Here is a 22923-nt window from a genome sequence, read left to right on the forward strand (position 1 = left end):
TGGTTGAACGTCTACATCATCCTCTCAACATACAGCCTACTCAGGAATGCATAGTCATGGCACTCCCAGATACTTTCTTACACTATATCATGCATTTCATATTCCCACAAGTCAGTCATTATGTAAAATGTATGCATACAATACTGTAAATTATACGATAATTTGGGGTATTATCAACACTAAAATACCCTGAAACGTTTTACTGCAGCATGCTGTAAATTATGGCGACAGACAAGCCTCTCTCTCTCTCTCTCCAGCAGATGTGCATTTACAGACCCAGGGGGGCAACGGGGAGGGTCCTACAAAATAAATATTTCTCTACATCTCTCTGTGTCTTCTGTTCTCTCCCCTCCCTCCTTTGGGCTCCCTCCTCCTTCTCCCGCTCGCTCGCTCTCTCCTTCCCTCTCTCTCAGTGAAAGGCAGACATGTGCTTGCCGTGCCAGCAGACCGATTTAACCCTCTCCTCAGAATAACTAATGCACAGACAGCTGTCTTTCCCTCCTTGACGCCCCTAACTATCTCCCTCTTTCTTTTTCCCTCCACAGTGGCTCTATTAATTATTTCTCCTCCTTTCCTTTCCTTTCTTCTTATTTTCCCCTGCTCAGACGGATAAAAAGACTTGTCCTATAGCAGAGCTTGTGTAATCGCTGGCTTCACAAGCACGGGAGCTCCTGCCTCAACACCGGCCCAATAAGGAATACCAAGCACTGGACTGAACACCACAGTGTTGGAGAAAAGGAGAGAACATAGAAAACAGGACAATAAGGAAGAAGGATACAGCAAGGACCACAGAGAGTGACAGAAGAAGAGAGAAGAAACAGAGTGAGGAGTGCAGGAGGAGTAAAGTGTTAGGACCATGCCTGGCTGTCACATCCGGACGCCCCTGGTGTTGGTGCTCTGCATGCTGGTGCTGTCCTGTGGGTCAGGAGGTGCCCGGCGGATCAGGAAGAGAGGGCTTCACCAAAAGGTGGGGTTTAGACCTGATAGGAGTACCTTCACTGTTGCTGCAGCAATACAGTGTGTGTGTGTGTGTGTGGAAAGAGAGAGGGAAAAGCTGGTGGACATACAATACATACACTGTTTTAGCAGGGTGGCAGAGGGGTGTAGTTTGGAGGTTTTCACACACTGAAAACAGTTTTGGGGCTTGGGTGAGAGGTGGGTGTTGTTACCATGGTGTGACTATGTCTCTGTTAAAGAGCTCAGTAGAGTGTATGTCTAACCTACTATGAGTACAGTTGGAGAGAGGGAAACTGTATGATTTGACATGTGAATCTGAAGCCATGTGACATGCTTGGATTCTATAAAAACTCACCAGACTCCGAAATACAGTGAGGGGAAAAAAGTATTTGATCCCCTGCTGATTTTGTACGTTTGCCCACTGGCAAAGACATGATCAGTCTATAATTTTAATGGTAGGTTTATTTGAACAGTGAGAGACAGGATAACAACAAAAAAATCCAGAAAAACGATTTTCTATGGGATTAAGGTCTGGAGACTGGCTAGGCCACTCCAGGACCTTAATGTGCTTCTTCTTGAGCCACTCCTTTGTTGCCTTGGCCGTGTGTTTTGGGTCATTGTCATGCTAGAATACCCATCCACGACCCATTTTCAATGCCCTGGCTGAGGGAAGGAGGTTCTCACCCAAGATTTGACGGTGCATGGCCCCGTCCATCGTCCCTTTGATGCGGTGAAGTTGTCCTGTCCCCTCCTAATCTCAGCTCGTTACCTGTATAAAAGACACCTGGGAGCCAGAAATCTTTCTGATTGAGAGGGGGTCAAAAACGTATTTCCCTCATTAAAATGCAAATCAATTTATAACATTTTTGACATGCGTTTTTCTAGATTTTTTTGTTGTTATTCTGTCTCTCACTGTTCAAATAAACCTACCATTAAAATTATAGACTGATCATTTCTTTGTCAGTGGGAAAACGTACAAAATCAGCAGGGGATCAAATACTTTTTTCCCTCACTGTAGAAGGTACAGGTCTGTGTGTGTGTGTGTGTTAAAGCCCTTGTCATTCAATAGTCACACAGCTTTTAAAGTTCTGCCATCTTTCCCATGTAAACCCTTCCAGTGTGCTCAGTTTTAGCAATAGCAGGGTGAATGCTGTGTAGTCCCCTGTGTATTGTCCTCTCCACTCTGTCCTGGCTGTGTGAGGAGTGGAGGAGTGACGGACGGTCATGCAGAAGACTGACCACAGAGAAACAGAGCATGGTCATTGTCACAGAGGGGCTCCTGTAGTGAGAGCAGCAGACAGAGACAGTGGTGGAGGGAGGGGAGAAATGAGAGGGGTGCAGGAGGCAGAGAGATGGGCTGCAGAGGGGCACAGGATGCTCTCTTTTTCCCTCCAGAGCAGCAAAGCAGAATGAGCAGCTGGCCAGCACAGCCAGAAACATGCCAACAGTCTGCTAGCGTGGGGAGAACATTACAATAACCACAGCTTCCACTGCTTAGTAACTCACACCTGTTATTGTATCCCACCCAGGGGGATACTCTCTGTCCCTGACATGTGTCCGGACATCAAATCTAATTTTATTTGTCACATGCTTTGTGAACAAGAGGTGTAGACTAACAGTGAAATGCTTACTTACTGGCCCTTCCCAACTATGCAGAGAGAAAAATAGAAATAATATAAAGATAATAACAAAAGGAATAAATACACAATGAGTAAAGATAACTTGGCTTTATACACAGTACTGAGTCGATGTGCAGGGGTACGAGGTAATTGAAGTAGATATGTACATATAGGTAGGGGTAAAGTGATAAGGCAACAGGATAAATAAAAAATAAGCAGTAGCGTATGTGATGAGTCAAAAGGGGGGTCAATGCAGATAGTCCATGTAGCTATTTGGTTAACTATTTAGCAGTCTTATGGCTTGGGGGTAGAAGCTGTTCTCAGGGTCCTGTTGGTTCCAGACTTGGTGCATCGGTACCACTTGCCGTGCGGTAGCAGAGAGAACAGTCCATGACTTGTGTGGCTGGAGTTTTTGACGATTTTCAGGGCCTTCCTCTGACACAGCCTGGTAAAGATGTCCTGGATAGTAGGGAGCTCAGCCCCAGTGATGTACTGGGCCGTAGGCACTACCCTCTGTAGCGCCTTGCGGTCGAATGCCAAACAGTTGCCATACGAAGCGGTGATGCAACCAGTCAAGATGCTCTCAATGGTGCAGCTGTAGAACTTTTTGAGGATCTGAGGGCCCATGCCAAATCCTTTCAGCCTCCTGAGGGTGTGTGGACCATGTTAATTCCTTAGTGATGTGGACACCGAGGAAATTGAAGCTGTCGACTCGCTCCACTACAGCCCTGTCGATGTGGATGGGGGCATGCTCGGCCCTCCGTTTCCTCGATCAACTCCTTTGTCTTGCTGACGTTGAGGGAAAGATTGGTGTCCTGGCACCACACTCCCAAGTCACTGACATCCTCCCTATAGGCGGTCTCATCGTCATCGGTAATCAGGCCTACCACCGTCGTGTCATCAGAAAACGTAATGATGGTGTTGGAGTCGTGCGCGGCCACACAGTCGTGGGTGAACGGAGTACAGGAGGGGACTATGCACGCACCCCTGAGGGTCCCCCGTGTTGAGGGTCAGCGTGGCAGATGTGTTGTTGCCTACCCTCACCACCTGGGGGCAGCCCGTCAGGAAGTCCAAATCATCAAACCAAACTTGATTTATAAAGCACATTTGACATGAATGCAACACAATGCGCTTCACAACATTTTTATAAAAATGAAAATAAAAACATAAATATTTACTACACAACAAACATAAGGGAATAAAAAAACAAAAGAATAACAATAAAAACTGCACCCTAAGTAAAAGCAAAGCTAAAAAGGTGTGTTTTAAAATCTCTTTTAAATATTTCCACAGTTTCAGCCCCCCTCAGGTTCTCTTGCAGGCTATTCCAGAGGCTGGGGCCATAGTAACTAAAGGCTGCCTCTCCATGCCTCTTGGTCCTAGGCTTTGGGATAGTTAAAAGGCCAGTGCCAGAGGACCTGAGGGACCTACTGGGTACATAACTCAAAAGCATGTCTTACAAGTATTGGGGTGCACAATCGTGGATTGATTAAAAAAACCAATAGAATAATCTTAAAATGAATTCTAAAAAACTCACAGGCAGCCAGTACAGAGACTTTAAATCCGGTGTAATGTGTGCTCTCCATCTGGTCTTGGTCAGTACCCGTGCTGCAGCATTCTGTTTGCTTTGCAGTTGACCAATGGCAGGAGAGCATTACAGTAGTCAAGCCTGCTTGTAATAAAAGCATGGATGAGTCTCTCTGTATCAGCCTGAGATAGAAACGGCCGCACCTTGGCAATGTTCCTCAGGTGGTAAAAAGCTATTTTGGTCACATTCCTAATGTGTGATTCGAAATTGAGTTCAGAATCTAAAATGACACCTGGTGTTTTATCTTTAATGCCCAGGATCCAGTTGCAGAGGGAGGCGTTCAGTCCCAGGGTCCCGAGCATAGTGATGAGCTTGCATAATCTGTGGATCTGTTTGGGCGGTATGCGAATTGGAGTGGGTCCAGCGTGTCTGGGATGATGGTGTTGATGTGAGCCATGACCAGCCTTTCAAAGCATTTCATGGCTACAGATGTGAGTGCTACAGGGCGATAGTCATTTAGACAGGTTACATTAGCGTTCTTGGGAGCTATAAGGGAATGATTCCCATTGGATTGGGCTGTCTTGTGTGCTGAGACGTCAGAACGAACGAGATTGGAACAAGCATCCTAATTTTGATAATTCCAGTATGTCGGCCAAATTCATTTACTAGGCTATTCCAAGATGGCTGGACTCAATATAGGATATAATCCCTCTAGTGTAGCCAGCAAATACCACTCTCTATAGAAATAGGAAAAATAAAAACAAAATATGCATAACAAATACAAAACATAATATGGCCTTGGCATACAGTAATAAGATATTCTGGAAGAAATCCACAGGAGGTAAAGTCTGTTTCATACTTGGTTTGAGTAAACTGCTGGGTAGGTCAGAGTTAATACACTTAGCCCACTGAGGATTCGATAGAAGTTTTGAACGTTAATCCCAGTCAGATGATATCATGTGAGCATGGTCTGGACATTACTGTACACACCCACAGGAATATCAGCTCCCCGCTGAGAGCGGGCTGGAGAAGCACCCCCATTGCTCTCTGGTGATATAATAAACCTGTGATAGTCCAAACATCCATCAGGATAAAACACCATGGTAAACAGTCAGTGCAGAAGCAGGCAGTGACCTGCATGTGTGTTATGTCCAGACATGGTCTCAGTCTAACTATTATCTCAGCATGGAAAGGAGGGTGGAGAATGGCTGCACTTGTATTACAGGAGAAAGAAAGCGATACGGATCTAAATAGCATGGTCAATGCATAAGTGTGACTATCATGAAATAATCAGTGCAATCCATACATCCATTTGGGCTGTATGACCGTATCACATTGCACATCGTTTCACTTGAGAAGCTGGTGTGCTTCCTGAGTTCTAGGAATCAGGATGTGCCTGATCTAAGGACTAGATACAGTACAGACGTCAATGGCCTGATCACAGTTTACATCACAGTCTGGAGCCAAATGAGGTCTCTAATGGCTTCAGACCACTCTGCTGCATCGCTCAGCTTTGAAATCCCTGCCCTGGAAGAAATCAATATAACAGGTTTGCCGGCATTTCTGTGGCCCAGCAGGAAGAGACCAATGACTGTAAATAAACAATGTGGGACTGAACATCAAACAGACACATGCAGCACGGCACAGTGCAGGGCATGGTAGGGCAGTGCAGGGCAGCTTGGCACTCAGACAGGCAGACTGATAGACAGGAACCGGATATTCTACTTCCTCTGCTACTGAGATCTGAAGGGAAACCATGGGAACTGAGCAGATAATGAACCGTGGTCACTGTAGCTCACATTGTCCAATCACAGGGATAATCAGCCTCACTCTTGTACTTTAAACCTGGAGTTGTCTGAACTGCATTTGTAAAGATACACAATGACATGAGGATGAAAGTGAATGGCCTACTTTGCCTCCCATAATCATTTTCTGTAACGTTGTAAACAGGATTTGAATCATTTTGTAGACCTAAGAGCATTGTGACATGTGATTGGCTTCTCTTTGAGATACTATAGGACAGGCTAATGTAGCTAGGCCTAGAAACCCTCAGGAGACAGACAGTCAGAAGATCTGAGAGATGATGGATCCAATCTGGCCAATGTGGACCACAGCTGCTAAAAGCATTAATTCTTAGAATGAATAGCGCCCTGATGTTGCCTGATGACTCATCCTGAATTTAATTCCGTTGCTATATCGATCGCTCCATAGAAATGTTAGTGGGCGTGGTGTTTGTCCGGAGCGATGTGGAAGGGTAGCCAGGCAAGCCCTGATAAGGCCAAAAGCTCTAAAGATGAATCTTGAGGAAGGAGAATCGCTGTAAAGCACATAAAAAATCTGGAAGTGGTACTAAGACTGGAAGTGGTACTAAGACGTGGTCCTCTGTAGCTCAATTGGTAGAGCATGGTGCTTATAACGCCAGGGTAGTGGGTTCGATCCCCGGGACCACCCATACGTAAAAATGTATGCAGACATGACTGTAAGTCGCTTTGGATAAAAGTGTCTGCTAAATGGCATATTATTATTATTAAAATCAGGATCAATAACCTAACCAAGTCAGCAGTCCCCTGTAGTTCAGTTGGTAGAGCATGGCGCTTGCAACACCAGGGTTGTGGGTTCGTTTCCCACGGGGGGCCAGTATGAAAATGTATAAACTCACTAACTGTAAGTTGCTCTGGATAAGAGCGTCTGCTAAATGACTAAAATGTAAATGGAAGGCCAGAAAGTAGTGCACTCGTGTGTTGCCACGCCAATGCTACAAGTTGATCCAGTCACTGAGACCTGGCACCCCACCTGGCAGCTGACGGAGTAAATTATTTGTGTGTTTATTACAAACATTCATTCTGTGGCACAAACACCAGCGCCAAACATTTGCTTTCGTTTTTACGGTCGGTTTGGAAGAGCAGTCGCTTAGCCTGCCAAATAAACAGCGCAGTTAACGATCATGTGCAGTCCGCAAGCCCATTATCTAATTAGTGAGAGGGGGGAAACTCTCAGAGCGCCCCTGCCACAGTCTCTCTGTCAGGGGGAAAGGGACAGGGACACCTTACCCGGGCTGGCAGGGCATCCACGTCGAGAGCAGCAGGATGTGCACTTGAAATTACAGTGTCTGGTCTGGAGCTCCATGATAAAGATGCGCTTTGGTTAACATTGGCCAGACTATGTGGAATATTTGCATTCTGGTTAATGTTGGCAGAGTCAGAGTGAGCCTCCCAGACTGAGACTGTGTGGTTGGCCCTGTACAGTAGGCTAGCTCAACTGCAACGGGAAACCGGACCTCACTGTATCTGCTGCTGAGCCAGAGCAGCTCCTCTGTGGAATAACACTAGGAAAATATGAGGAAAGACCCACAAATGCTGCCTCCTTAGCTCTATGGTTATTTGCACATCACATACAGGGACCACAAACCTGAATAAACCAGTTTGACCTATGACATCCTCCAGGAAGTAGTTCACACAATAGGTACATGGAAATACAGCCATGGCTGTATTAAAGATCTGATTATGTAAGTGTTTCACAAGCTCTTTTGGAGCAAATCACAGACCACCACTGTTCAGGTGAGGTGGAGAATGTGTGTGGGTTTAAAGCAGGTAAGACTTCCTTGACAGTGTATCACGTTCATTGCCCTCTTTTTCCCCCTTATTGACTTACCCTTCAGTTCTTCATCACTCTACGTGTTTAGAGTGCAGGTCAAGGTGTTTACTAACAGGCATGATAGCTACATAACATGGAAAACATAACAAATAGAAGGAGCTGATGGAAAATTTTGCAACAAGTATGTTACAAAATGCATTACTGCCACCTGCTGGTCAAAGGGGTAGGACATCACTATTCATCTTTGTAGGCCTACTGTATGTACAAAAAGACTCCAGCAATCACCTACTGTGTTGAAAATGATCCAGGTCTCTCTATATTGCAGCCTCAGGATAGTAGACTGCAAATTTCTGTGCAAACAATAAAGTAATTCTGTTATCTCATCTCCTCTCAGGACTATGAGTATCCGAACCAGCAGTCCCAGTCCACACAGTACCAGAAGAACGACCGCTGCCCACCCCCACCTCAGATGCTGCCGGAGCGGGCCTGTGAGGTGCCCGGCTGCCGCTCTGACTCAGAGTGTGAGCGCCACAAGCGCTGCTGCTACAACGGCTGCATCTACGCCTGTCTGGAGTCAGTGCAGCCCCCACCAGGTAAGCACCACTGATCTAGATGACAGTCCACAAAACCACACTTATCGACCCATATGACGACACACATGGTCATACATAGCATGGGCATGGCTCTAACCATTGGTACTAGGGTATGCAGTAAAATACTGACGATATCATTAGGATCAAACTTACCAATGATGTGTGTTTGTGTTGATCAGTGCTGGACTGGCTGGTTCAACCCAAGCCTCGATGGCTGGGAGGGAATGGCTGGCTTCTAGACGGTCCAGAGGAGGTACTGCAGGGTGAGTAGCCTGGAACATCACCATTAAACGCACCTGAACTCTACACCATCAGTGTGTGTGTTTAGTTGACCTCTGACCTGTGTGTCCCCTGCCCTCCAGCGGAGGCCTGCAGCACCACAGAGGATGGTGACGAGCCCCTGCACTGTCCCACGGGCTACGAGTGCCACATCATCAACCAAGGAAACCCCGCCGCTGGCATTCCCAACCGGGGACAGTGCATCAAGTCTCGTGGCAACTCTGGTAAGGTCTGATTCAGTCAACAGACATTTAATATAGTTCTAAAAACTGGCATAATCACGAACTGGAGGTGCTATTTCTCATCCAGATGGACGTCCAATGAGGCAAAAGTCCTACAAGGACTACTTGGGTAAGTGTGGTGATCAACTGTCCTGTATACTCCATAATTATACTGCTGGGGTCTCTTTTACATGAACATGCCTGTCATTTCTCCACTATAGGAACTGGAAGTAGCTCTAATAATGCAGTGGCCTATGAGAAACACCACCACAAACACTTGGGATGAGGTAGGTGTTACTGGGAGAGAAACTACATCTTGATGCCATTTAGGAAAAAAAACAAGAGGTCAGAATATAGCCTATATTGTTTGTCCATGCCTGAGCTGTCAAGGGTCAATCTAACAATCTATAATAACCATTTCGGACTATCTGACAGAGTAAAAAGCTGGAAGTCTCTTCAAAACAGTCTCTCCTCCTCAGATACCTCAACACAGAACCTCAGCTATCAGAGCCCAGATATCAAACCTCTCTTGACAATGGAACACAGCACAACCCAGACAAGATAACCTCACGGTGCTTTACACTTCCCACGTCTGGCCTGGGGAAAGGAGGAAAACAAGCATACAGTTCCTACCTCTTCTCAAACTGGTAAACTCCTTTGGTTGGAATAATGATCCAGGCAGGGTTTTAAACACATAATACTTTGACAGATTTACACACACAGAAACATGCTTTGATTTAGTCATGGGTAAGGCGTAATGGTTGAAGCAGAGAAAGGAACAAGACAAAGCCCTTTTCTTGATCAGTCTCAAACTGGGAAATAAAAAAACATGCCATTTTTGTATAGACAATATCAAAGTAGATCCACTGAAACACCCCACAACCAGACACACACACCCATCTCATAGAAACCTAACCTGAGGCCCATTGATGGATGGTCAACAGGAAATAAGGACTATGTGCTGCTGTTGGCCCTCACCCTTCAGGCCAGCAGGATGAAGGTCCCATAAACACAGAGACCCAGGAACAGACCCAGAACCACCAACACACTCCATACATGATTCATGTAATAACTTCACAGCTGCCCTCCACTCCGCTTACAGCTTGAACAAAGCCTGTCAATCATGGTGGGAGAGCAAGCTGGGCCTTACACCAGTATGACCCCATCATCCACACACAGTTGTTCAAACTGTTTGTATCGACTGTAAATCAAATTGAACATATTCCATCCAGTATTTTCACTCAAGTCAGTCCAAAGATGAACATTAGTATGACAGAAAGACAGGTGTGAGTGGTTAGGAATAGGCATGTCTGTATGTTAGTACTACATCAAATGGTGCTCAGTTCTAACGCCGTCTCTTCTAACAGAACAATAAGCTGGTCTACACATGAAGACTGAATTCCAAAACTAATAAGCTAGGAGGTATGAACAACATGTAACCATTCTCTATGAGGGAGACAGTAATATCCAAATGTTATCAAACTGGTGCTGTAATGTTGCCTTGTGTATTACAAATAAACGGTATGTTTGAGGAATGATCTGCTATATACATTATTGTACAGACTTACAAACTTTACACTGAAACCTAACCATTAACCCAAATGCATGATTGACTGTCCTTGCCAATTTTAGGTGACTACCTTGAGAAAATGACAAAACAGTCTGTACATTACAGTAAATATTTCATTTATTACTGTATCAAACAGTCTTTACAAAGCATGGGTCAGGGGTGAAGAGAGACAGACTGTGCTCCGATTCCCTTCCCTGCTCCTGAAATGTGCACCTGGTCACAGCAGTCGCAATCTTTTCAAATCCAATGAATGTGTGCCCACTTCAGGGAGAAGGGTAGAGAATAGAAGCGCAGCCACAGACAAACAAAAATACACTTCTCCCTCATGTTTATGTGGCAAACTTCTTCTGTCTGACGGGAGCAGGTAGCTGGGATGTGATGGCCAGGAGAGGGCGCTCCACCATCACCAGAGACTGGTCATCCAGCAAACTCACAGACAGCAAGTCCTACACAGGACACATATCATAGGAACAGAGACATACTGATTTGACCCATTATCACATTTATAGAATCTAAACATCTCATTACTGTATATTAGGGGTGTACCGGTTCACCAAACCCACGGTTCAGTACGTATTGCGGTTTTGGGGTCACGGATCGGTTTCGGTACAGCGTGAAAATTAAATGCCATTCACAATGTTCAGCATTCATAACGTTCCTGGCATTGTCTGTTGTGACAGGATTGATATGTTGGGCCTCTCAAGTTTCCACTCTGATGCTGTGTTTGTAACCATGTGGGAGGGGGGAATTTACTAGTTGTGAAATCGTAAATACCAGTTGGATGCATTCATGTGATTTGAACTCATTGAGAAACGCAGATTGGCTAATGGCCAACAAGCTGCGCCAACCATAAACTAAAAGTACAGCTATCATGCTTGTAAACAAATTAAAGAGTAAAAAAAAACATTTGATTGCTTTATATAAATAGAGTTTTGTTACATTAACTGCCAAAAATGCTGTTCTAGAGGCAATTTCCCTAGCAGGTGACGTCAGAGCTCACCATGTGGGAGAAGTGGGTGCTCAGAATGATAAACGAGTTTCCCCATTAGTAATTACCAGTTGGAGAGCCGTTCAAGTGGATTTTTCCCAGTCGTATTGGGTAAATTTCCACTTGGTTACGAATGCACCATGACACTGCCTCTCTCAGTGCCAGATGCGCACTTGTGACTCTCATAAAGGGGCCGTGTCTGTAGCATAGTACATCTCCACTCTGGGGTAATGTGATGGGCTGTCACTGTTAAGAAAGCACAATTCATTGAAAACTTTGCCTTCGGTTTGCTTATATAGAGCGGATACTACCGGTTCGCTGAAATGGGTGCAAGAGGGAAGTTCGTAACGTCGCTCGAGCACTTTTACGAGGTGCTGAAACCTCCTATTCTCAACCACCGAGAATAGGCGCATAACCGTGGCTATAAACCAAAGACTGTAAAAAATATATAAATATAGCCTACCTATCGCTCTTGTAATTTATTTGGCCCAGTCAGAATCAGCTGCTTGAATGCAGAGGGGAGACGATGTTGTGTTGTTTTTTTGCGCTTCAGTCTTGTTCCGGATTACTGGCGTGATGTCGGTGTAAATGTGCCAACATATTTAAGGTGTTGGCAGCTGCATAGGCTATTCTTGTTGAGCGTGGCGACATACTGTTAATGTTTTATCCACAAATCTCTGTCCATTGCTGTTGTAATCTACTAAGAAGTCAACATTTTCCCCAAACTGGAGATTTTAAATGGAGAATCTTCCTCCTGGTTTATCGACCCCACCACTCGCCATAGTAGAACTAGTTCCTGGCTGCGCCTCACAAAAGGACAGTTTGAAATGCGCCAATTAAGATGAGAATTGTTTATACAACGTCTTGTTGTTTCAACAGAATAGCCTGAAACAATTTTCCAACTCAGATTTACTTGAAGCATAGGCTTAGTGTTTTTATTTGTATGTTTTAATTTGGGTTCACAGTTCACAGACCGAACAGAGGTCCCCCTACCGAATGGTTTGGTACAAATACGTGTCCCGTTACACCCCTACTGTATATAAGATATATTCAACAGAATCCTGATATTGTCCCAGTTTGGGTTCTACCTGGCCAAACAGAGAGACTCACCTGGAAGGTTTTACATATTTTGAAAGCATGGAGGTGACAGGGCCTCTCCTGCTCTGATAGGCTCCTGAGGGTCATCTGATTGTAGAACTGGGTCTTCTGGTCAGGGAAGGGCTGAAGGGGTAGAGGGTGACTGTGTTAACCTCACAGGCCACTAAAAGCAGGTGTATTATAATGATACATTCAATATGACCCATAATAGGCCACTAAACCAACACTGTTCCTTGAATAGATGAAAAGGCTCAACTGAGAAGGACTGCTAAAGGCCATTATGACAAAGACATTGATGGATAAACACTTTAAAGGAAAACAAAAAAGAAGGATGCCTGTGGGAGAGATGCAGGTTTCTTACCAGACTTTGGTCGATGATGCAGAACATGTGCATGTCGTGCAGGAGGATCTGTTCAGGGTTTTTAGGGTTGAAGGTCACGTGGGTGACGGGTGTGTCCCGGTCCAACCACAAGTTGTGGAGCCCCTGCTTCTGAAGCTTTCGGCTCCAGTCTGTGTACTGCTTCTCCACTATTGAGTACTCAAATATCTATAGACATGGACCAAAGAACAGTCAGCATATCTACACGTGTCGGGGTACTAAATCGTAAACCTACAGGGGATATCACAAGTTTCAACGATCACTCCTGTTAAAAGTATTATTGAGAGATACCAATATCTGCAGCGGCAGTATGAGAGGTGGCATGGTGTTTACCTGTTGGTCAGCGTGCACCATGGTCAGGTTGTTGGTGGTGGGGTTGATCCCCATGGCACTGGGACAGGAACCATACACAGGTACTATACAGTGGAGCTGGAACACAAGAATAGGGTCATGGGTCATGTGAGGCTGTCATTGGTAGCAGATTACACTACTTTTACAGAACAGCTGTAGAGCTTGACTGGATCAGAGGAAAACTCAGTCACCTTTAGTTTCTGTACATTGTAGACGTGGATCTCACAGTCACTATTTGCTGTCGCCAGCCACTTCCCATCCACACTGTTAGTCATTAGGTGAATGGGCTGTCTGGACCCTGGAGAAGGAAACAGCAGAGTGAGGCCATGTTACCAAAAAACAGAGATTAGGTTATCCAGCACAGAGCTTTGGTTTTTCAGTGAAGAGCATCAAAATTGCAATTTCAGAAAGCAGTTTGCCAGTTGACATGGGAGATCAGATAACCAATATTTCTGATGATCCACTGACCTGACTTGGGCTTAAGGGTGTGCACATACTTGCACTCAGATTGGCTAAGGGCAATAACGAGGACTGATGATTGGCTGGAGGCAGCAAACAGTTTGAAGGAGTCTGACGAGAAACACAGCTGGTGTGCAGAGCGCAGAACTTTTGGAAGCTTGGGTACCTGGGGGAGAGAGGGAGAGGGATTTGGACTACCTCTCCAACTGAACAATGTAGGAGAGGAGAACAAGACCGGGCTCAACCAGCAATGTTGGAGTTTTAAACTGACATTTTACAGCACGGACAAATGGCGCCATCTACTGGATGCTCAGTAATAATATAATAATAATATGCCATTTAGCAGACGCTTTTATCCAAAGCGACTTACAGTCATGCGTGCATACATTTTTGTGTATGAGTGGTCCCGGGGATCGAACCCACTACCTTGGCGTTACAAGCGCCGTGCTCTACCAGCTGAGCTACAGAGGACATATTATATTAGATATTAAATATTAGAGTGAAATTATTGTCCAGTCAAAGCTGGCCCATTTGAATGATTGCAAATACGACTGTCCCTTGGGAAGAGTGAAAGCACACAATCTATTATCAGATTCAACAAGCTCAAATGACATTAAACTAGAACAAACAGGATTTTATGAATTAGTCAAACAATGAAATGGGATTTGTGTAGCAAATCAGCAAACCACTTTGGCAAACATGATAAAGTAGGTGAGGAGGCCGATTGTGCATCTAACATAATGGAGACCACAATCAAGACTTGGTACTACCTTGGTAATACTGATGTCGTTATTGTCCGTCTGCAGCCTGTACAGACGTACACTGGACACAGTGGAGTAGGCTAGCCATCCTCCACAGGAGGACAGAGCACTGCAGCAGATTTGATCCTCACCCTGAGGGCAAACGTCACAGAATAACAAAACAACTACAGTTAAACAGGGTTTCTTCAACATTACATAAACTCAGACTATGCCACTCAAATTCAATGTATACTGTTATTAGATCAGCTAAAATGAAATGCCCAAGGGTGAGGTGATCTTGGATAGTTCTACAGATTGAGGTGATAAACAGGTGTATGCAAGAGCAATGTACCTACCTTTCTCTTGAGATGGAGGAGTTTCTCAGGTTTCCTCTTCAGAGGCAAGCTGTCTCCTGGCTTCCCTGAAAAGAAGAGAGAGGTGTCATCAAATACAGCTACACCCATTAGACTCCCTACTGTCACTTTATTCTATTGTATATATAGCCTCCCTACTGTCACTTTATTTTTACTTCTGCTCTTTTTTTCTCAACACTTTTTTGTTGTTGTTTTATTCTTACTTTTTTGTTTAAAATAAATGCACTGTTGGTTAAGGGCTGTAAGTAAGCATTTCACTGTAATGTCTGCACCTGTTGTATTCGGCGCATGTGACCAATAAAATTTGATTTGATTTGATTTGATTAGACAAGTGTGATAATCACTCCCCTTTTTTTGTAAAGTTGCTACTATAATTTGCATGATATTGACTATTCTCCCATCTCCCTCTTCCCAGAGTGAGTGTGTGAGAGCTTCTCACCATGTCCATCACTCTCTCCCAGTCTCCACAGCTCCAGCTGACCAGGGAACTGGAAGAGCAGTAGCCCTGCCTTCTTTGCACAGGATACTAGATTCCGCTGAAAAGAACAACAGTACAAACAGGATCAAATCAAGCTTTTTAGTGCAATTCTATAACAATCTGTTCAGTGTTAATATGAACATTCTGTTGAATTCACTATTCACAATCTATGCAATTAATATTTTTTGCAACAGCTCTGATACCCAAGTAATTTCTACTATTTCTGTACTCACATGGGGAAAGTGGATTTTGCGAAGTCCCGAAGCATGTGACCTCTCATCAAACTTTTCCAAGAGGGGTCTCACTACAAGCTGGGTATCCATACCTGAGAAGAGATTGTATCCAGAATTAGTCATGCAGTCAATATAAAGCAGCATTCATGGTCCTACAGTAGCACTTCATCCTCATCCATTTGAGCATTAGTACTGACCTCCAGAGACGATGGCAGTCTCGATCTCAGCCAGGGCTCTGACATCATGGGTGTGGTTCTTAAAGGTCCTGGTTCTAACCCACTCCTTGTCCTGCTGCTGCAGAGTAGGAGCAATGAACTGGAACTGGATCACAGTACCCTCTGACGTCCCCGCCACCACACTGCTCTCATCCTGTCAATCACACACACAGACCAGTCTAGAAGGAAGCTCCACTCTAGTCAATCCTACCAATTCACATTAGTAGGGTCAAACAAATCATGTTCTCTGCAACATATGGATTCAGAAAATCAAAGAGACATCTACATTCTCTAGCTCCTCCTAATAAACAAAGTGCAACAATCTGGAAGGAGGGATAAGATAATGGTAAAGGCCAAGTGTCCATCACAGTGAACACCCTCTCACCTTGGAGACAGACAGTGCCAGCACATCCCACTTGGTCACCAGATGTGTTTTGACGAGCGTGCCGGTGTGTCTGTCCCAGACTTGGACCTTCCCAGCAGAGTCACCGCTGATGATAGTATGGTCTGACAGGAAGACTACACTCCAGACTACAGTCTCCCGACTCTTAGAGCCTCCAATGCCCCGGTCCACCAGGAGCCTCTGTACAGCATGACCTGAAACAACAAACACTGGAGGTCAGGATCAAAACAAGTCAAAATTAGGAAACCTATCATTAAACGTATTGTGGTTAGCTCACTAACTGTCTGACAATATTTTCACATGGCTGTTCCTAACTCACCTGTAGGAACATCAAAGACACAGATCATGTCCATCATGCCAGCAGCAATCTGTGTGCCAGAGGGGTGCCAGGAGAGGGATATGATGCGACCTGAAAGACAGGATTACACAGTCTAAGCTGCACTAGAAGAGGTCAGTTGTCAACACAGTTGCAACCCCATTGACAGCAAGGATGCCAAAACATATTAAGAAAGGTTGCAATGTAAGGAAGGAACAAATGTTTAGACAAGTGAATCAGTACTCTGTTCCACTCACCTTTCTGTCTGTCCAGACTGCGCTCAAACTGAATGCTCTCTTCAAGTACCTCAAACAACTTCACTGTCCCATCTTCACATGCGATCTAACATGTAAAAAAAAAAAAAAAAAAGTTACAAGATTTTAAATACCATCTAAAGTCGGCATAAAACACAAAGTGCAATATGTTTGAAAGGACACTATTACAGAGAGGTGACTGACCGCTAAGTGTGCCCCCTGAGAATAGCTGGATATGGTCCAAATGGGGCCCCCATATGCCTCCAGGGAGTATTTGGGTCTCAGGTTTTCCAGGTCATATTCTGTGATCTCTCCATTTAGGCCAGCACTGAACAGGCGTCCTCCAACCCAACACAGGGCCTCGATTGACCGGGAGTCCTTCCCTGGGATAACCTGCAGATCCAAAACAAGTGTTAATTAATGGCAAGTGTGACAACCAACCGTGGGTGTATTTCTGTCGACATTGTTAATCAACAATAAGCATCAACAATGTCCTAAGGAAGGAGGTGTAAAGCCTGTGTAGCTCAGTTGGTAGAGCATGGCGCATGTAACGCCAGGGTTGTGGGTTCGATTCCCACGGGGGACCAGTATGGAAGAAAAAAAATGTATGCACTCTAACTGTAAGTCGCTCTGGATAAGAGCGTCTGCTAAATGACTACAATGTAAATGTAAAGCCTTTTAAGTATGCTAAAATGTAGAGTAACGATCAAACATAATGTTTATTTTCATTCTGAATAGGCCATACATTTATTCAACAAGTTACTAACCTTTTCCTGGAAATAGTGGTCAGCAAAGTTGTAAATCTCCACACTCCCATCCATTCGTGCCAGGGCCAATTTCTCTGTGTGGGCATTGAATGCCATAGCTCTGATGGCAGTGGGCATGTAGTCGAAAAACCGAACCCGGTGCACTTTAAACTCCCCCATTGTCGCTAACCTAAGAAAACAGATGGATGCTAAAATTAAAAGAGGATCAACAGTTTTGCGTGGAAATCAGTATTGATGTTATCCAGTTAGCTAGCCTCGTGCCGCGTGTTAACTACCGGCTAAACTGTCATAATGCGATGCAAGTCATAATTTCAAACATGTATAAACAAGATGGCTAACTAGCAACTCAAAAAAATAGCTGCTAACTAACCAGCTACGTTACTTAGCCATCTGGCAAACAATTAGGCTGGTTAGCTAGCTGGACACTGAACGAACACCGCTTGCCTATGCGCAAATAATTATATTATTGACATGTACCGATTTATAATGCACATAAAAACAGTTAAAGAAAACGCTTACTTTTATCGTCCCTTTCTTTAGTATTTTCTTCAATTTTCACAAACATTCATTCCTAGATCCACACGTTGAATTACAGCAGACACCACGTTGGATACCTTCGAACCGGAAACGAAAACCCCTACACGCAAGTGACGTGACAGTGCGCCGGAAGAAGGTGGTATATCTTCCTGGCGGGAAAAACATGAAAACAAACACGACTTGTCAGCGACAGAATTAGCGTTAATGGATCATTATATTTACCTAACAATGTCGCATTGAGTGCCTGTGTTGCATCTCTCTTCTTCTCCTCACCCTGTCAGTGTTTTAGTTATCTTTCTGCGAGCAGCACGATGGTTCAAATAATTATAAATTCAAGGTAAGACTTCTCAATCTCATCTGGATTCTTATAAATGGTCAATTCACAGAAGTTCTGTCTGTCTCTTCGCTGAGTATGAAAACATTCAGGATAGTATAACTTCCCTAGTTAGCTAACTTTCATTTCATCAGATGGTAATGAACAGAGTTAGATCTGTTGAGAGACTGCGAGTGTCAATGCTGTCGATCAGTCAACTGTAGTGTGTGCAGTGGCGATTTTAGCATGTACATCTTGTGGGACACACAGACAAAATATTTGGGGATGCATGCGAGCAAAGCCACAACACTAAACAATACATTAATTGCATTGTAACGGTGACAAACGGTGCCCACAAACTGTTAGGGCCTACATAAGCTGTCCCAACACCTTACCACTACTACACCTGGCTATCAGCTGAGCCATGTCTGGCAGCGAAACAGTTCATTCAGCCTCATTTACTGCCTTTTTAAAAAACATAGCAGATATGGCTGACTTGCTTAAACAAACGTGGTTTCTACTGACAATTGAGATGTACAAACTATGGCATAAGGGGACGACAAGCGGATAAGAGGCAATCCGTAATTTCGATTAAGAACTTAATGAGTGAGCTTGGACGGATGTAGTCAAGATAACTATTTCTTCAGCACTTTTGAAATGTACAGCGACAAAATTCAGAACATGGGCCGTTCTTACAGTATTCTCCCTGTACTCCAAGTCAGAACCGTAGGATAAATAAAGGGGGCATATAAGCAGACAATGAAAGCTCTTACAATATTCAATTAGAACTTTTCTCTAAAACAGGCTATAGGCTACATGTGCACCACCAAGTCAGAACAGTAGGCACAATTAAGAGGTGAAAATAGACCAAATTATTAGCGTGAGGCACATGGGCTACTAACAGTTTACTACACAACATACACTTTCTTAGCTACAGTATACATATCTCCCTGGCATATTACATCATTTATGCAGCAGCATAAAATACATTTTTGGACTGACCTTGTTGTGCTATGCTCACTTGAACAGGAAGGTGGCACGGCGGTCCTTCGTGGGCAAACTTTGTCATCAAAGTCTGGCATTCTCTGGATTTATGGCGCTTTCAAGACAACTGGGAACTCGGGGAAAAAACAGGGTCAAATCATGATGACGTCAGTGATCTTCAGGTCGTAGCTCTAGAAAGAGGCCAGAGTTCCCGACTTACAATTCCGAGTTGGATGACCGTTCAAAACGTATTTTCCGAGTCGGAGCTTGTTTTTGTTCCCAGTTGTCTTGAACTCACTGAAGTCAGATTTCCCAGTTCGGAGTTAACAGTTGTTTTGAGTGCGACATAAATCATGCTGGATTGACAGCATGGCCAATGTTAAATGTTTATCATTTTAAGCTTGGAAAAGAGACCCTTAAACCCAGACTTGGGACTACACAGCCACTCCTCTGAAAAGCAGGGTAGTGATTGCTTTGCAATGCTTGCAGTCAGTTACTAATTCCTTCCAAACCACTCATTGTTGAATTTGCGATTTCCAACTTGTTGTGTAATGTTTATGTTCAATGGCCGATGAGCACCGATACGTTTTATCTGTAATTTCTCTTCATTATTTCTCTTCATATGACAAGGATTAAAAAGCATTTGCCAGTAGATTGTCGACATGATTCATGATGATGACTGCTAGCTAAGATTTTGAAAGTAAGATGTTGACATGATCAGTCCAATCAAAGCTACTGTACATTTAACGTGATTTGACGTCATTTTATCTGTGGCCAATGACCTTGAGCCTTCTTGGATGGGCATTTCTAATGTAACTCAATGGCAGCACCCAAGGGGCTTGAATTTTTTAGCTCTACCCTTAGATTTGGCGGTGATGTAGTGTCCCCATGAGTGACAGAACACTGAGCCAATCATGGCGCAACTAGAGAACATTACCCAATCACGGCGCAACTAGAGAACATTGGTCCTCTGTAGCTCAGCTGGTAGAGCACGGCGCTTGTAACGCCAAGGTAGTGGGTTCGATCCCCGGGACCACCCATACACAAAAATATATGCACGCATGACTGTAAGTCGCTTTGGATAAAAGCGTCTGCTAAAATGGCATATTATTACCAACCCCTACGCTCCGTATTTTCCGCTAGCTGCCCCACCACTACAGAAAGCACTGAGCTAGGCTGAACCACCTGCATTTTGGAGCTGCCTTACTCAAGAAAGCAAAAAAGAGACCATGTTTGTATGCAGCTTTATTAACGCAATGATATTATTATGTATTTTTTTACATTGTTTGCAAACTGATATGTGGGGTTCAAAATAAGTGGGGCTCTGCCCCACCTGCCCTGAATGACGGGTCGCCTCTGAGTGTGTGAAATATTCATTTCATCATGTTTAGTGACAATGCTTGATGTCTATGTATTTGGTGAGTACATCTGTTTTTACTCCCCTATCCATCCCTGTCCAGTGTGGATGGTCTTGGTCCTGCTGAGTGGTTGCTGGTTGAACTCCAGGGGGAGATGGTGTCCAGGCAGAACTCTGGACTGGCTGGGAACCTGATGGGAGATCTGCTCTACACCAAAGAGGTACAGGACAACATGGCACTATAATGTGAAACCCCTTGAAACCCCACCTCTTTAAGGAATACCTGGGATAGGATAAAGTAATCCTTCTACCCCCCCTTACCCCACCCCCCCCAAAAAAAACATATTGTAAAGTGGTTATCCCACTGGCTATAAGGTGAATGCACCAATTTGTAAGTCGCTCTGGATAAGAGCGTCTGCTAAATGACGTAAATGTAAATGTAATGTAGTGCTAGTACACTCTTCTCTTACCTCTTTCCACTCAGAGATGTTGTTTCTTGTCTTTACTGTACTCACCTGTGTCCCCTCCCCAGGGTGTACCTGTGCTAATTGTGGGACACCACATCCTCTATGGTAAGGTGGTCAAACTGGAGAAGCCCTTTGCTGTCCTGATGAAACACTCTGGCCTCCCGCAGGGGGAGGAGGTTCCCATGGAAACCAACCAGCAGAACCCTACCACCTACTCTGTTTCCGCCCTCATCAAGAAGAAGCTCATCTTCAAGACTCGCCCAAAGCCCATCATCACTAATGTGCCCAAGAAAGTGTAGTGAAGTGCTTGGTCGTATGCATTAGGGCTCACTGTCGCAAAACACTTTTAACTGAAAAAATTTGACAAGTTCAGGTAGTCCCTGTTTCAGTCTGTTTTCTTCCATTTTGTGCCTAATGACCTTGACCCTGGTCACCTCTGTGGGAGCAAAGGACATGCTGCACTCTTAATGACTCCAGGCCAACAAGTATGGAGCACACAGTGCAAGACTATACTTGGGACACACTCCTCTGGCTTGAGGTTATGGGTCATCTGGAACTAGCCTGTGTGCATATTTGTTTTGATATGTCAGTGGTTACATTGCTGGAATGTTCTGTATGATGTGGTGTATTATTCAAATAAATTGTTGCACTTATCAGATGTGACAGGATTTAGTAATGCGTTGACATGACATTTGTACAGTGATTATTTTCCAATGGGGGAGAAATCGCCACAACAGTCGAATGAGAAATATTTTTTATTCAGATAAAAATACACTTTTTTTTTTCAACCGCTGTACAAGTCAGAAAAATAAACGTTTTGATTTGAAATTGAAATACAAAACTTTTTCCAACAACGTCTTGTCTTTTATTTAAATATGTACATAATGAAATACCTGGGTGGTTACAATACATTATGTTCAGCTTTTATATACCAGTAAAATAAAATGTGTATAGCCATATGCTGGTGCATGATTCTGAGTTTTTTTTTTTTACATTTACATTTTAGTCATTTAGCAGACGCTCTTATCCAGAGCGACTTACAGTTAGTGAATACATATTTTTTTTCATACTGGCCCCCCGTGGGAATCGAACCCACAACCCTGGCGTTGCAAACGCCATGCTCTATCAACTGAGCTACATCCCTGCCGGCCATTCCCTCCCCTACCCTGGACGACGCTGGGCCAATTGTGCGCCGCCCATGAGTCTCCCGGTCGCGGCCGGCTGCGACAGAGCCTGGATTCGAACCAGGATCTAGTGGCACAGTTAGCACTGCGATGCAGTGCCTTAGACCACTGCGCCACTCAGGAGTTTTAACCCTACTAGTGTATCAGAAATGCTATCTTTTGGTTTATTACTTTTACATGACAGTTATACCTGCCTGTTCTAAATCTACATGAAGCATAATCTCTAAATAGTAATAGGGATAATGGTAATATGAGTGATGTCTCATCCATGAAACTACAGAAAAGACCAGTGTAGCAATGATGAGCACTAGAGACCAAACTACACTGAATTAACAGATCATTATATGCTAACTACATCACATTGTAAAAATGATGTAAACAGCTATTGGTTCATGAAATGTACAAATCCCATAGTTCCTTTTAAATATAGGCCTATTCTTCAAAATATCTTTGAATATATACAATACACAAAATATACTACTTTGCAATATACTGTGAAACATTGCCTTTATGTAACATCAAATGATGTATGAGCTGAGATACCATGGTTTGTTGGAAAGGCTCAACAGTTGTTCTATGTCATTGAGACACGGCTTAGAAAAGTCTGGTATAGATTTTCAGTCACATTAGACTTATTGAATAGTTATGTAATTATATTCAAACCA

General features: G+C 44.0%; 3 protein-coding genes across 4 annotated transcripts; 2 read left to right on the top strand and 1 right to left on the bottom strand.

Annotated features, from left to right (window-relative positions):
• Positions 1-367: 367 nt before the first annotated feature.
• On the top strand, positions 368-10326 carry LOC121576682 (WAP four-disulfide core domain protein 1). Of its 2 annotated transcripts, none has more exons than XM_041890038.1 (7): positions 368-967; positions 8093-8291; positions 8471-8554; positions 8654-8794; positions 8862-8921; positions 9013-9078; positions 9271-10326. In XM_041890038.1, exons 1-6 carry the CDS (start codon positions 857-859, stop codon positions 9075-9077), a joined length of 660 nt encoding a protein of 219 aa, XP_041745972.1. In that variant the 5' UTR covers positions 368-856; the 3' UTR covers position 9078; positions 9271-10326. The 2 variants fall into 2 exon arrangements, with proteins under 2 accessions (XP_041745972.1, XP_041745973.1); XM_041890039.1 differs by having other exon boundaries at positions 372-967; positions 8880-8921.
• Positions 10327-10456: 130 nt separating this feature from the next.
• LOC121576681 (U3 small nucleolar RNA-associated protein 4 homolog) lies at positions 10457-18036 on the bottom strand. The gene is made up of 17 exons (XM_041890036.2): positions 17936-18036; positions 17417-17585; positions 16854-17042; positions 16653-16737; positions 16399-16488; positions 16062-16273; positions 15659-15830; positions 15462-15553; positions 15190-15286; positions 14733-14797; positions 14407-14529; positions 13646-13802; positions 13369-13475; positions 13160-13255; positions 12809-12994; positions 12460-12570; positions 10457-10807 (listed from the first exon to the last, which is right to left on the bottom strand). The coding sequence occupies exons 2-17, from the start codon at positions 17573-17575 to the stop codon at positions 10691-10693; spliced, it is 2058 nt and encodes a 685-aa protein (XP_041745970.1). The 5' UTR covers positions 17576-17585; positions 17936-18036; the 3' UTR covers positions 10457-10690.
• Positions 18037-18095: 59 nt separating this feature from the next.
• chtf8 (CTF8, chromosome transmission fidelity factor 8 homolog (S. cerevisiae)) lies at positions 18096-21746 on the top strand. The gene is made up of 3 exons (XM_041890040.1): positions 18096-18290; positions 20711-20828; positions 21140-21746. The coding sequence occupies exons 1-3, from the start codon at positions 18265-18267 to the stop codon at positions 21371-21373; spliced, it is 378 nt and encodes a 125-aa protein (XP_041745974.1). The 5' UTR covers positions 18096-18264; the 3' UTR covers positions 21374-21746.
• The last annotated feature ends 1177 nt before the right edge of the window (positions 21747-22923 follow it).

Source organism: Coregonus clupeaformis, chromosome 29 (assembly GCF_020615455.1).
Source record: "Coregonus clupeaformis isolate EN_2021a chromosome 29, ASM2061545v1, whole genome shotgun sequence".
NCBI classification, from domain to species: domain Eukaryota; kingdom Metazoa; phylum Chordata; class Actinopteri; order Salmoniformes; family Salmonidae; genus Coregonus; species Coregonus clupeaformis.

What these genes read in the sequence shown, in the direction of transcription:
- LOC121576682 (XM_041890038.1), top strand. Translation starts at nt 857, where the DNA reads ATGCCTGGCTGTCACATCCGGACGCCCCTGGTGTTGGTGCTCTGCATG. An exon ending in GTCAGTGCAGCCCCCACCAG is followed by an intron (nt 8,292 to 8,470) that starts GTAAGCACCACT and finishes TGTGTTGATCAG; the next exon opens with TGCTGGACTGGCTGGTTCAA. An exon ending in GTCCTACAAGGACTACTTGG is followed by an intron (nt 8,922 to 9,012) that starts GTAAGTGTGGTG and finishes TCTCCACTATAG; the next exon opens with GAACTGGAAGTAGCTCTAAT.
- LOC121576681 (XM_041890036.2), bottom strand. Translation starts at nt 17,575, where the DNA reads ATGGGGGAGTTTAAAGTGCACCGGGTTCGGTTTTTCGACTACATGCCC. An exon ending in ACCACTATTTCCAGGAAAAG is followed by an intron (nt 17,043 to 17,416) that starts GTTAGTAACTTG and finishes TTGGATCTGCAG; the next exon opens with GTTATCCCAGGGAAGGACTC. An exon ending in CAGTCTGGACAGACAGAAAG is followed by an intron (nt 16,489 to 16,652) that starts GTGAGTGGAACA and finishes CCTGTCTTTCAG; the next exon opens with GTCGCATCATATCCCTCTCC.
- chtf8 (XM_041890040.1), top strand. Translation starts at nt 18,265, where the DNA reads ATGGTTCAAATAATTATAAATTCAAG. An exon ending in CAAATAATTATAAATTCAAG is followed by an intron (nt 18,291 to 20,710) that starts GTAAGACTTCTC and finishes ATCCCTGTCCAG; the next exon opens with TGTGGATGGTCTTGGTCCTG. An exon ending in ATCTGCTCTACACCAAAGAG is followed by an intron (nt 20,829 to 21,139) that starts GTACAGGACAAC and finishes TCCCCTCCCCAG; the next exon opens with GGTGTACCTGTGCTAATTGT.